This window comes from Nelumbo nucifera, chromosome 4 (genome assembly GCF_055504915.1).
Source record: "Nelumbo nucifera cultivar China Antique chromosome 4, China Antique-T2T, whole genome shotgun sequence".
Lineage (NCBI taxonomy): Eukaryota > Viridiplantae > Streptophyta > Magnoliopsida > Proteales > Nelumbonaceae > Nelumbo > Nelumbo nucifera.
Window position 1 is genome coordinate 73,295,387 of NC_142652.1, and position 12,971 is coordinate 73,308,357.

The 12,971-nt window shown below is 35.7% G+C and overlaps 1 protein-coding gene across 5 annotated transcripts; it reads left to right on the forward strand.

Annotated features, from left to right (window-relative positions):
- The first annotated feature begins 796 nt into the window (after positions 1-796).
- Positions 797-12,071, forward strand: LOC104611220 (putative pectinesterase 53). 5 transcript variants are annotated; one of them, XM_010278185.3, is made up of 6 exons: positions 797-953; positions 1,058-1,471; positions 1,913-2,102; positions 2,598-2,801; positions 2,936-3,171; positions 4,374-4,668. In XM_010278185.3, exons 2-6 carry the CDS (start codon positions 1,095-1,097, stop codon positions 4,543-4,545), a joined length of 1,179 nt encoding a protein of 392 aa, XP_010276487.1. In that variant the 5' UTR covers positions 797-953; positions 1,058-1,094; the 3' UTR covers positions 4,546-4,668. The 5 variants fall into 5 exon arrangements, 4 of the variants coding, with proteins under 4 accessions (XP_010276487.1, XP_010276488.2, XP_088758853.1 ...); XR_002023445.2 differs by lacking the exons at positions 797-953; positions 4,374-4,668 and adding exons at positions 6,313-6,377; positions 11,886-12,071 and having other exon boundaries at positions 993-1,471; XM_088902727.1 differs by lacking the exon at positions 797-953 and having other exon boundaries at positions 996-1,471; positions 4,374-4,547; positions 4,600-4,668.
- Positions 12,072-12,971: the final 900 nt, after the last annotated feature.

A 12,971-nucleotide genomic window follows, 5' to 3' on the forward strand; every position in this document is an offset into this window, starting at 1 on the left:
ACTTACTCGCCTTGAATTGCAGTCACATATCGCCACTGTAAGATGTTCCCACTATACAGCAGCTACAAGGGCTGTGAGGTGGGTGTGATGACGAATTTTGTGAGGAATAAATCCAACTCTGATCTCTCAGGCTGACGTGGGGGCTTATTATTGATTGAATAGCCTCTTACACAGCCATCAAGTGCACAGTTAATCCGAATGGATGGATTTATAATTCATTCATCCATTGGTTCAAATATTCATTCGTTCTCTCTCTCTCTCACAGCGTAGTGGTGCTGTGATGTCAGCAAAGAGAGTATGTGCGCATGGTTGACATCACCTGTGTTTTGTATATTGATACAATGCTTCATATGCCACGGAGCCCATCAACAATGGAAAAAGACAAAAAAACACAACAAGATAATGTATTACACTTGAAAGTTGAAACCATCAAAACAATAACCAGATGGAGGACAGCTAATTCTGCACTCTTATTTTTATTCATCTCTCTTTCCTTCGTCACTAACATTAACTATTTGTCGTCTATATCAGCCATTCAACCAGAATCCGTATATATTTCGAGATATTTTGCCTTGGATTTTTTTTTTTTTTTGTTTGGGTAGAAGATTTTGTACCAAAGTTTAAATACTGAATGAACCACCAAATATAATTGCTCCCATAAATCACTGAACCGAATGAGGGGATGTCTCTTGTGCCCCCATGCCATGCCCATGCATGTTACTTGTTTGGAGGATGTAAGCCCATATATATATATATGAATCCATCTAATGGTCTGAGCATAGTAGGCCCATCTAATTCATTTTTCCCATGAATTATTAATTAATTATGAGTGGTGACTTAATTCGACATACCACAATGGCGTCCCGTATTTAATTTAGGTGCCAGTACAAAGAAAATGTTACAGAGAAGAAATGGCAACCCAAAAGCACTGCCTTGGTGACTACTGACTAGAGGTTAGGTTTATGAATTTTATAATTAAATAACTGTACAATGCTATTTTAATGGCTTATATATTTCCAATATTTAAGGCATCTTTGTGGTTGCATTCTTTTTCCAGAACACTAGTTGGGTTTAATATAACCAGTAGTACTTTGATGGCTTGGAACAACGGAATCAATCTTCTTCTCTTGCTTCTGCTGCTTGCCCTCTGCACTCTCCCTTCTTTACAGTTGCAGAGTCAAGAGAGGAAAGGTGATTTTGAGAAATGGTTATCATGGAATGTGAGGGACCATCAGAAGAAGACCACTCTTGGAGCAGAGGCCACCAGTAGTACTGGTCGACGAGGAGCACGGCCCGCCGCTGACCTCAAGGGTTTGGATACGAAGCTGAAGAAGGCCGAGTTGAATAAAGTGAGAGTGAGAGTTAGTCAAGATGGGACTGGTGATTACTCTAGCATCCAGGAAGCTCTTGATGACATCCCATTAAAGAACACCAGAAGAGTCATCTTGGAAATAAACCCAGGTGTTTATAGGTACGTGTAGATAGAATTGTTTTTGGACTGTGCTCTTCAATAATCATCATCTTGGGATTATTGGTTTTTGGCAAGTTTAGATAATACTTCAAAGTTCAAACTATGGTTCTCTAGTTAATTATATAGTTAATGAATTTTCAATTTCATTGGTGGGTTGAGATTTGAGAAAGTAAATAAAAAATTCATCATCATCATCCATTGATGACAATGGGCATATTTAAAGATGACTTACTTAAACCCATCAAAAGAAACAGTCACTACATTACATATATATACAAAAATTGCTTTTGGCTGTAAACTATTTAATTAGAGTTTAGATGGGTATGTATGAATTGTACTGTTCTTTAGTTGGAGCTTTCTTTTAATTAGAATCTTTAAATAATTAATAGGGTGAGGAGGGCCGAGGAGGGACATAGTAAATAACTTGTTCATGTTGTCTAGGGAGAAGATTTTGATCCCCAGGTCACAACCTTTTATTACATTTCTGGGGGATTCAGCCAATCCACCGACCATAACCGGGAATGACACGGCTTCAGGAACTGGAAGAGATGGCAAACCCTTGAAGACCTTTCAGAGTGCGACAGTGGGCGTCAATGCCGATTATTTTGTAGCTATCAATATAATATTTGAGGTACATTAATTAGTTTATGAGAAAAATGAGTCACTCTCATCTTTGATAATTGAACTCCCATGTATCCTACCAGACCTTTCTTCAACTCTAATTTCTTTAATTAGCACGTTTATTGGCATGATTTGGTTCAATCAGATCCAATCTAATATGAGTCCAATACAGATGGACCACGTCCAATCCACTCTGATCGATGAATATTCTGCACCATCCATTTGACACTTGTATTCTTATCTTTTATCAATGAACCGGATATTGGTTCAATCCGACCCAATCCAATATAATATAAATCCATTATGGATGGATCAGGTCCAATCCAATAAATACTTTGGACCATTAAATATGGGTAACTGGTTCAATTCATTATGTCTTTCTTATTAGTCCCTCCAAGGATGGATCCAATCCAAAACCAGTCGATTGACACCCCTATTATTTATAACTTTGTTTCCACTAATGTTTCCAAAATTTTGGCTTCCTACTTTTGTGCTTGCATTGTAGAATACGGCTCCACATGATATTGGATCAACCGGAGAACAAGCCGTAGCCCTTCGCATCTCCGGCAATAAAGCTGCATTCCATAATTGCAGTTTCTATGGAAGTCAGGACACTCTGTATGATCACAAAGGCCTTCACTACTTCAACAACTGCTTCATACAAGGCTCTGTAGACTTCATCTTCGGATATGGGAGATCCTTATACGAGGTCTGTATTTTTAGTCAATATTTTTCTGATGATACTGGAGATAGCAGTCTCTGTAGAGTGTAGAGTTTCGAATTTATGATTTAATTAGTTTTTGGACTTGGTTCTCACACTTTGAACATTGTGTGTATGTGCAGAATTGCTATTTGAACTCAATATCAAAGAAGGTGGCATCTCTGACCGCCCAAAAGAGAACAAACATCTCCTTGTCTAGTGGCTTTTCATTCAAAGATAGCGTTGTCACAGGGAGTGGCCTAGTGTATCTGGGAAGAGCATGGGGCGATCGTTCCAGGGTTATCTTCTCTTATACATACATGGACAAAGTTGTTTTGCCTCAAGGATGGAGCGACTGGGGCGATCAGAAGCGAGAGTCGTAAGTCCACACATCATTACTTGCTTGTTTTTTCTACGCATTCTTTATCAAAATATTAAAGGTATCCGCCGATTGATGGCCCATTATTTGCTCAGTTGGTCATATCTGCGTAGTGAATGGCTGCAATGCATCTCCACCACCACTAATCCTATTAAATGTGTCAGTGTATGGGGGCCAAAGATGCATTGCAGGTACCAAAAAGAAAACATAGAAAGATCCAAAAGGGTTTCTGTGTTGAGAGGAGAATATTTTTTCTTTGTTGGGGTTTAGCCGCATCTGTATTTTATAACTGGTGGCAAGGTTTCAACATGGAACCATTTTAGCCACCCGTTTCCAGGTCAAAAGGTCCAAATCCAACTGTCCAGTTCAATTGGACGGTCTGTTTTGATTTAAAAAATAATTAAAATAAAAAGACCAAAAAAATCGTTATTTGGGCCAAAATGTTGATGGTTCAATTGTCTGGGTCAGTGGATCGCTAACCAAGTCAATAGTTTTGGCCCAGGAATGGTTTTAGAGTGAAAACCGTGAAATGAAATGTTGTCTAGACAGTTTCTGAGTCAACTTGTTCAACTGTTTGGTCCGATCCAGTTTTCACAACCATGCCGGTGGTTGTGTTAGGGGCTGATTAACTTTTTAACTCTCAGTTTTCTCCATCCCCGACGTCGGGTACCCGACTTCCTCGACCCTGATGAAGATTGGCTTAATGGGAAAGGAGGCGGGATTGATAGTGCTACTCAATTGGGGACGGGGATGGGGAGTGAATTTCCCGCCCCAACCCTATATTAAATAGTTATTTATGATATTAATTATACTATATATCATAATAGATCAAAAACTGAATCAACCCTAAAATCAATAGCGACCCAATTGATTTGGGTCCGATTGATCCAACCCGACCCATAGCCCTATCAAGTCCTAGTGGATTTATGCATGACATCACCGTGTATTCGTCGAGATGAACCGAGTAAATAGATGGTGTCCCAACTCTCGAGGATAATGTCTTTTTTATTTTTGATAATAAAAGTAACGGGGCTAATACGTCCCCACAAATCACTAAAACAAATAAATGTAAACGGCCAAAGGCAACTTACAAAGGTTCAGACATACACATTGCTATTATGAATTAATTGTTGAACTTGAACATGCTTTACATTCACACCTGCTGGATGCTCTCATGTGTCAAACTAAAAATTTCTCTACAGAAGTGTGTATTACGGAGAGTATAAGTGCAGCGGACCGGGTGCCAACTTGACTGGAAGAGTGCGTTGGGCCAGAACACTAACAGATAAGGAGGCAAAGCCTTTTATAGGGGCGTATTATGTGAATGGAAAGACTTGGCTCCTTAGCCCCCAAGAATTTTTGGGCTTTAATTAATTTCTGCTTTCAATCTATAAAATTGCCAGAAAAAGACAAACTTCTTTCGCTTAATCTTCATTTGATTCATGTATGGAATGTAACTCTTGTCCTAATTTAATAAATTGCAAAGAATTTCCTGCATTGATCCGGTTTGATTATTACAAGTTCTGATTCTGCGCTTTTGTTTCAGATATTTATGTGATCTTTAATTAATACAATTTCTTGACGATTCTTTCTAACTTACGCATCCAAGTATTTTGTACTCTATAGCATGGTTTTTAAAATCGACCCAGTGACTGAATCGGTTAGGGGTTCGATTACTGTCGAACAGTCCGAACCCAAATGGTCAACTCATTTTGACAAAAGAAATAAAAAAAAATAAAAAACGGTCAAAATCATTCGAACGATTAACCGGCTGATTTAACAGTTTACTAACCAAAATCAACGATTTTATGAAAAAAGTGGTTTTAAGGAAAAACGGACCGATTTCCGATTTTTCCGGTCCGATCCGGTTTTAAAAACCATGCTCCATAAGTATTAAAATAACAAATAATGATACTTCCTGCGTATAGATTAGGAGCATCTAGTTAAGACATAAGGATTTCCAAGTTTGAAGCATGATGATCTTTTGCATTTTGTATGAGACAGTAGACTAGCTATGGTGAGAAAAACATTTTCAACTCCGCAATAAAAACTGTAAATTTTGGAAAAATCTATGGTATGGTGCAAGAAAGGTATGATATCGAAAAAGCTTTGACCAATGGTATTCCGACCCAAACCCATAACCCCCTGCAATTCTGGTGGAAGTGGGATCTGATCCCAAGCCTCTGTTGCAAACAACCCGAAAACCTACCGACTGAGGGACCATCAATTGGTTCATATCCATGGGACCAATCAAGTTGAACTCAACTCTTCAACTTTACAAATTTGTTTTTTCCGTTTTTAAATTTCTACTATCATGGGCTCTTTCCCTTTTAATTAGAATTCCAATTGTAGAATTGACTTCTTATATGTTGAAATTTTAGAGGAAAATTTACTTTTTTTTTTTTTAATGAGACAACTTCAAACTATTGATAGTTAAAATATTACAACAAATTTTGGTTATAATGGCGTTTTTTATTGGGGCATTTTATTAAATGCCACTATAAATCATCTATAGTGGTGCATCTTGAAAAATGCCACCATTTTCTTGTTTTAACCGAAAATTTTTAAATTGCCGCTACATTATATCTCATACGCGTATTTGCAATAAATGATAGTAAAAAAAAAAAAAAGCATTTAAACGCCACCATACATATGATTTATTTGCTGCCATTTAATATGGATTTAGGGAAAACAAACCAAATGGGCGCATAGATTTCCCGCTCATGTTCTCTGTGTCTGATTTCCTTCCTCCCCCAACTGGCTCTCTTCACATTCATCTCCCTGCCATCTCCGTGCATTTCCTCTTTGCATCGCCTTCCCGCTCATGCAAGACTCTAACATCAGAAGTGCTCGTGAAAGAATCCGAAAGCTGCTGACCCTAGAAGAATTGGTTGTGGAAGAACTCTGCGCCAAAAGCTGCCGACCCTTGAACCCAGTGTGTTCACATTCCTGTTTTCATCACTCTATACCTCTGTCTACGTCTATTTTCTGAGGCCATTTGTTCGATTTTGCCTTAGAAATCTTATTTGGTTCATCTGAACCATTATTTCCCTCATCAGGCTTCTTAGTTTCTCCAAGCTTTAATAGGTATTTTTAATCTTCATTATTTTTATTCGTTCTAACTTCACCTTGTCATTGCAGTTGAGCCATTTCTTCTCTGAATGAAGAGTGAAACCACGGGTCATTTCAAACTTCAATTATAGCTGGTTAGTTTTGATTCCTACCTTCCCTGTTATTTTTCCTATAATAGAAGTTGTATGCATGCGGTTATTTTTCTTAGTATTGTGAAGGGAAAATAAGCACACCTTCAATATTTCAATTTTGAAACATTCCCTATATGCATGTGGCCATTTTTCTTAGTATCGATCCATGCAATATTTCATTTTTGATACCATATATTGTTTCTTGAAGAACCACACCTTCAATTCAGACAAATAGAATCGTTGGGTTTAGACGTAACAGCTTTTTTTGTTTTTTGTTTTTTTTTTGGTTTTTGTATGGGCTATACCTCCTTAACCTGGTTTTTTAATTAAACTATCTTGTTTAGATGTAGGAGATATGGGTTCTTGTTAATATAGAAGTGACAAGAACAGAGAAAACCAGACATCCATCACAGAAATAGACATGGCATTTGTTTCCTGAGCAAACCCATGTATTAACCTTAAGTTTATCAAGTTCATGAACAAGATTTTCTATTCTTATAGAAACGACTGATTTGCACTTTCTTGGGTTATGATTTTTTCTTATCAACAGTTTCTAATTTACCTTCCTTTTTGTAATTGGGTAGTCCGTAGTCAGACTTGGCTAGTGAGAGATTTAGCCAATTTATTAGTTTTAGGGAGCCATGTAAGCTTTAACTTTGTGCTCTTAACAGAACCTTCAAGTTTAGTCCTCTCAAACATCAAATTTTCTGGGTAGTTTTATTTCTGTTAAACCTCAGCAGTTAGCCTTCTCCCTGTTGTTATCATGTTGTTTCTTTTGGATTTATCCATGTCATTGCAAGTTCAGTTATGATGCTTCTTAAGCTCATGGATCACAGAAGAACAAAAATGAAAAGGCTATAAATTATTAAGAATTTCAAATATCCTACTTTTCCTAGACAAGGCTAAGTTGAGTTAAATTGAATTAGTATATATGATGGTCTACTTGTTTCATGTGTAATCTAATTTACAGATTTAAGTTGAAGCCAAGAAGGTGCTTGAGGAAAGTGAAACTTTTAGTGCCACACTTCTTGATGTAGAGATAACAGTTCTAAGAAGATAAAAGAAAATATAAGTGTTTGACATGTTTATTCCCTAGAGCATTAGAAAGCATTCATTGGTTTGTCATGTTGGTTTGAAAATTGTTTAGTGGATCCAAATTGGATAAAATTGGTTTATAGGTATCTTGTAAGCTTAAGTCAATTCTTTATAATCAATACTCCAAATTTAAATGCTTTAGGAACGCTTTCATACATGAATCATTTGGAGCATCCACTCTGGCGGCTCTGCTCTTTCTGACCTGTGCATGAAAAGTTCAAACTTCAATAGAGGGAGCATCCACTCTAGCGGGACTGCCCAGAATTCTTCCACACAAAACTTACCTTTAGCAGCTAAGGCATGTGCTGCACTAACAGAACCACGACTTACACTAATCACCTCAACTATCACTCCTAAAATGGCATACAGATCATGCAACAAAGGCCAAACAACAGGATCATAATAAAAAAACCTATGAGAGATAGTTTTTACAACATTAGTTGAGTTACAAAAAATGGTTACTGATTGTAAACCAAGTCTTCTAATTGAAAGAACACATTCAAGCACAGCTGTAACTTCTACATATATAGCTGAAACGACTTTACAGGGACCACACTTTGCAAAAACGAAATCACCCTTGTCATTTGCTAACCAAAAACCATAACAGCTGTCTTTAACATGACACTCTTGTATTTGGCTTGCTAGATATTTATATACCAGAGATTTTGAGTATGTAGTGTGATAAATATGATAATATTTTTTAGTATAAACCCTCTAGGGGTCTGAAGGTATATGCTGAAGACGAGCTAAGAGTATTGATGGAGGATGATTTGGCGGATCGTGCCGCATCAAGTATTATTGCTATAATGATTAGAAATAATTACCCTAATTTTCTAGTGCTAAGGGTATCATATTTTGGCTTTGTTCTTCTCAACAAATTCAGTTTTTTTTTTGTTCTTATAAAAGTATAACAGAGGAGAGGTTTTTATACATTTGGTGGAATGTTTTTGACATTTGAAGAATCTATATATGAAACCATAAAAGTGACAAAATTAGTACTTTTTTTTATTAATGATAAGCATTTTAGTAATGAAGAATAAAGGGATAGAAGCTTTTATGTGACTATGTAACTTGACAAAGCTTTTACAGTTAACAAAGGGTTTGATGATTTAGAAAGTTAGGAATAGATAAATGGGTAGGTTATTGATGGGTACATCTTAGGTAACTCGTGTGCATATGGAGTTGGAGAAATGATTAGAGAGGGGTGAAATAGGAAGCATTTTGACTAGCTTCTTAGGGCCTGTTGGTAATGCAAACTCTTTGGTAGCAAAACTACTAGATTTACTATGAAAGCTAAAAGTTAGCTGTACGTGAAATTGGCTAAATCTACAAGGGGGACTATCAAGTTGTATGTTTTATAAAGAATCATAGGTTCAAGTGTCATAAATTTATTAGCAAAGTTTGACGTTAGAAAAGGATAATATTTTAGTCAATGGGGGTTAAGCTTATTTGGACCACTCTTATGCTGAGACAAAGGATAATAGGGAGATTCATAAATAGGAGCCCACAAAGAGAAATAAATGCACACAATCCATCTTCCAAATACAGTTCAGATAGGTGAAATGCCCACAAAGAGCAATTTCTGTAACTTGTTTTTTGCTTGAACAAAAACATACAAGGACACAGGTGCTTTCAAGAACAGATATTCTATTTGGGGGCCTTTCCCTTCTTGAATTAAAGCTTCACTCATTTGTCTAGCACAAGTCAAGAATTTACATCTTTCCCTTAATACATCACAAGAAATATGAGCTTCAATTTCATTATATGGTGATGGGTCATTAGAAATCAAACCAAAGAGCAACCAAAACCCAAGTTTGTTTATTGTTCTTCTATGGAAAATTATTCCAGCTGCCATCAAGCCCTCATGTTTCCTAATTGCAGCATTGTAACAATAATTTCTTGGCAATCAACTTCAGAGGGTAGCTGAAAGCCCTTTTAGCAATGTCTGCCCCAACCTTTTGCTCATTATCATCAGGAGTGTCCTTTACAAAATCAACCTTTGCTGCAAGCCTTAACAGGGTGCACCCACCACCAACTACAATGCCTTCCTCAACAGCTGCCTTTGTTGCATTAAGAGCATCTTCTACTATTAAATCTTTTTCCTTTAATTCAATTTCTATTTGTGCCTCAACCTGAATGACAACAACACCACCTGAGAGTTTCAATTCTCTCGTTAAACTTTTCTTTCTCATAGTCTTGCTCTGCAGCCTCAATTAGGTTCCGAATTTGAGCAACTCACTTATTTACTGCTTCCTGTGTGCTACCATCACCAACAAAAGATCAAAAACCCACACTAATGACCTCCTTTGAAATACCTTCAAAGCACCCAATTATTCTCCTTTTCTCACATAGAAGAGTGAGTTCATCTTTACTTCAAAGTGTTCATGAAAGCTTTGAGTGAAAATGTCTTGCTAATTATTATTCTCTATAATTATCAGCATACACTTGTTAGCATTTAGAAAAAAGGAAAGAACTGAATTCAACAAAAAATACATTAGAAAGATTTGCATTCAAATGATTATTCCATGCTTTTGCACCAATACAAATGAAAACAGACCTGGGTACTCAAGCCTTGGACCCGCTAACCTTTCATGAAAGCTTCCATTAAGGATGGGTAGTAACTATTGATAGCAAAGATCTTTGATACTTTTGACCCAAATGTTGTACATGAAACTGTAATGAGATTAGTGTTTGGAAATTTGTGCTTCTTGGGTTAGTGTTGGGAGCCCATGTAGAACTTAACAAATTATTAACCCATCCTAACCCAAATTTCACCCCTTTATAGGCACCCTTCTAGAAGTCAACTTTATCATATATGAGCATTCTTCTAGTTTAGGCTACTTCATTGTGTTTCTATGTGTTTATCCTATTAAACATTTGTAGTGGAACCGATCATGGGGCAGTGATCTTTACTTGTGGATTTAAACACTACAGTAATCAGTAATTTCAATTAACACACTATGACAGTAAAGAATGTCTAAAATCCCAAGATCATACAAACTTGGGGCAGTAATCTTTACTTGTGGATTTAATTAATTAGAGCTAAGAAGTAGTTAAGTGATATGTGAAGCTAAAAAGGCAAAAAAAAAAAGGAGCTAGATTTATTAGCAAGGATGTTTGTTTATTGGTTCTAGGTTTATTACAGTTCTTTGTTATCTATCGATTGAATTATTTGAAGCTCTAGTAGAATGTATACAGACCTGAACCTATAATATATTTCACCCATTTTGATTGATAGCCATTCGAAGTGTCCATTTGACTGCCCATTTTACTTGATAAACAAACCAAAAATCTAAAATGAATTTGATTGTAGTGCTACTAATTCTTTTCTTCAATTTAATGAGCTTGGGTAGTTCATACCTAAACATACCTTGAGATTTCATAAATTGACTTAAACATACCATGAGTTTTTAAGGTGGACATAAATATACCCTATGGCCATTAAAGACTCTTTTACCCTTTATTATTTTTTCAAATTTTAAAAAACAAAACCATAAAGATAAAACAAATCTTTCTTATCATGTTTAACCTATGTAATGTAGGAAGAATTAATTAAGAGGATCCCTAACCCACCTCCCCATCTTCATTGTTTTCTCCTTCCTGAAAATCCTTGCTAACACCTCAATCTAACAGACAATTTTTCTTAAAATCCTAGTTCCAGCTTCTGGAACTATCTCCCAATCTCCCTCTATATGATCAGTATTCTCTTACTTCTTTTAGGTATTCCTATTGGCATTGTTTACTAATGTTTTCATCTTCCAATGTCATAATTGATATTCTAATTTCCCCACCTTGATATTATTGGCATCAAGTGTTGCTAAGTTATCTTGTACGAAGAAGCCCACTTGAACCATGCAGACAATGAAATGCCCAACTTGAACTTGGAAGCATTGATCAAAGGGCATAATAAGGTTTTTGAAACAATAAAGAGATCACTTAAGTCCACTTAAAAAAACTTAGGGTATGTTTAAGTTCAGTGGGGTCACCCCACAAGGTATACTTAACTCCACTTAGAAAACTTTTGGTATTTTTAAGTTAATTTCTGAAATCTCAGGGTATGTTTAAGTTTTTTACCCAATAATTAATTGGCAGGAGACCTTCTATCTTTTCTTTGGGAAAAGGATTCTTGGTCCTGCATTGGGAGTTTTCAAACCTTGATTCTTGTCATGTATTGTAGGTTTTGGTTTGCTTTTCCCTAAAGAACATGGGAGACCTTGTGTAGGAACCTTTTTAAGTTGTTTGTGTATTATACAAATGAAGCCTCACCATAAACACCAAGAAAGGATTTACTTTCTATATTCTTTAGATAATTCCTATGTTTTCATATTGAGTAATTCAATAGGTCCTAATATAGAAATTTTTTGTAGCCTTTGAACCAAGTACTTATTCTAATTTTTTCTTTGCATTTTTTTGTAGGTTGATATTACATACTACACAAGGAGCAATAATGATCAACCAATGGATGAAGACTTTTGATTAATATTTTGATATGTTTTTTGAAGTTTCATATGTATTATAACAATTCATTTAGCATTATAATATACATTTTTTGTGTAAACATTCTTTTAAAATATAAATGTATGAAAATCTATTTGAAATGAGTATTTATTTTGTTGAATTTTATTTTAAAATCACAGGTTTTTATTGATTCTAATATTGAATATGATAGCTGATCGAATGAATTTCAATTATCTATTGCGACGGTTATAAATGCCATGAAGGTTCAATCAAACAAATCTATTACGATGGTTATACAGGTTCAATCAAATAGATCTATAGCGACAGTTACAAATGCCACTACAAGTTCACTAAAATATATCTATTGCGGCGTTTATAAATGCCACTATAGGTCCAATTAGTCATTACTATCATGGCATTTATAAAATGCCACTATAGATGTTATATTTATAGTGACATTTATATATGCCACAAAAGACGTAAATTAATTTTTTTAACTTATAGTGGCATATTTATATGCCGCTATTGACCGATTAAACGCTACTATAGGGTTATTTGTAGTGGCATTTCTCAAAATGCCGTTATACCAGCGTAGTTTTGAGCGGCATAAGATGATATGCCACAAATACGCCGCCATAAATATGTAGCGGCATATAAATTGATATATAACGGCATAAAAAAATGCCGTTATAGGCATTTTTTGTTGTAGTGAGACATTTTGCATTTGCTTGCAAGGCAAGCCAACACGTACTTAGCTAAGTAACGAATTGGAGAAAGGTCACTCTCCATTCTAACAACTTTATCTAGAAAATATTAGAGAAAAGAAAAGGGGTTTTGAGAAGAAGGTTTTAAGAAGAAGAAGATTTACAAGGGTTGAAATGAAGAAGGCAAATTCGTTTTCAGCATCTCTTCTTGCCTCTTTGTTGTGCTTCCACTCTTGGTGAGAGATTTTTTGTTTGCTATCCATTTTAATGATGTTTTCTGTTATTGGAATCCAAGAGCTTTCTTGATGTTCATCATCTAGTTGTAACTAGATAGAAAAAC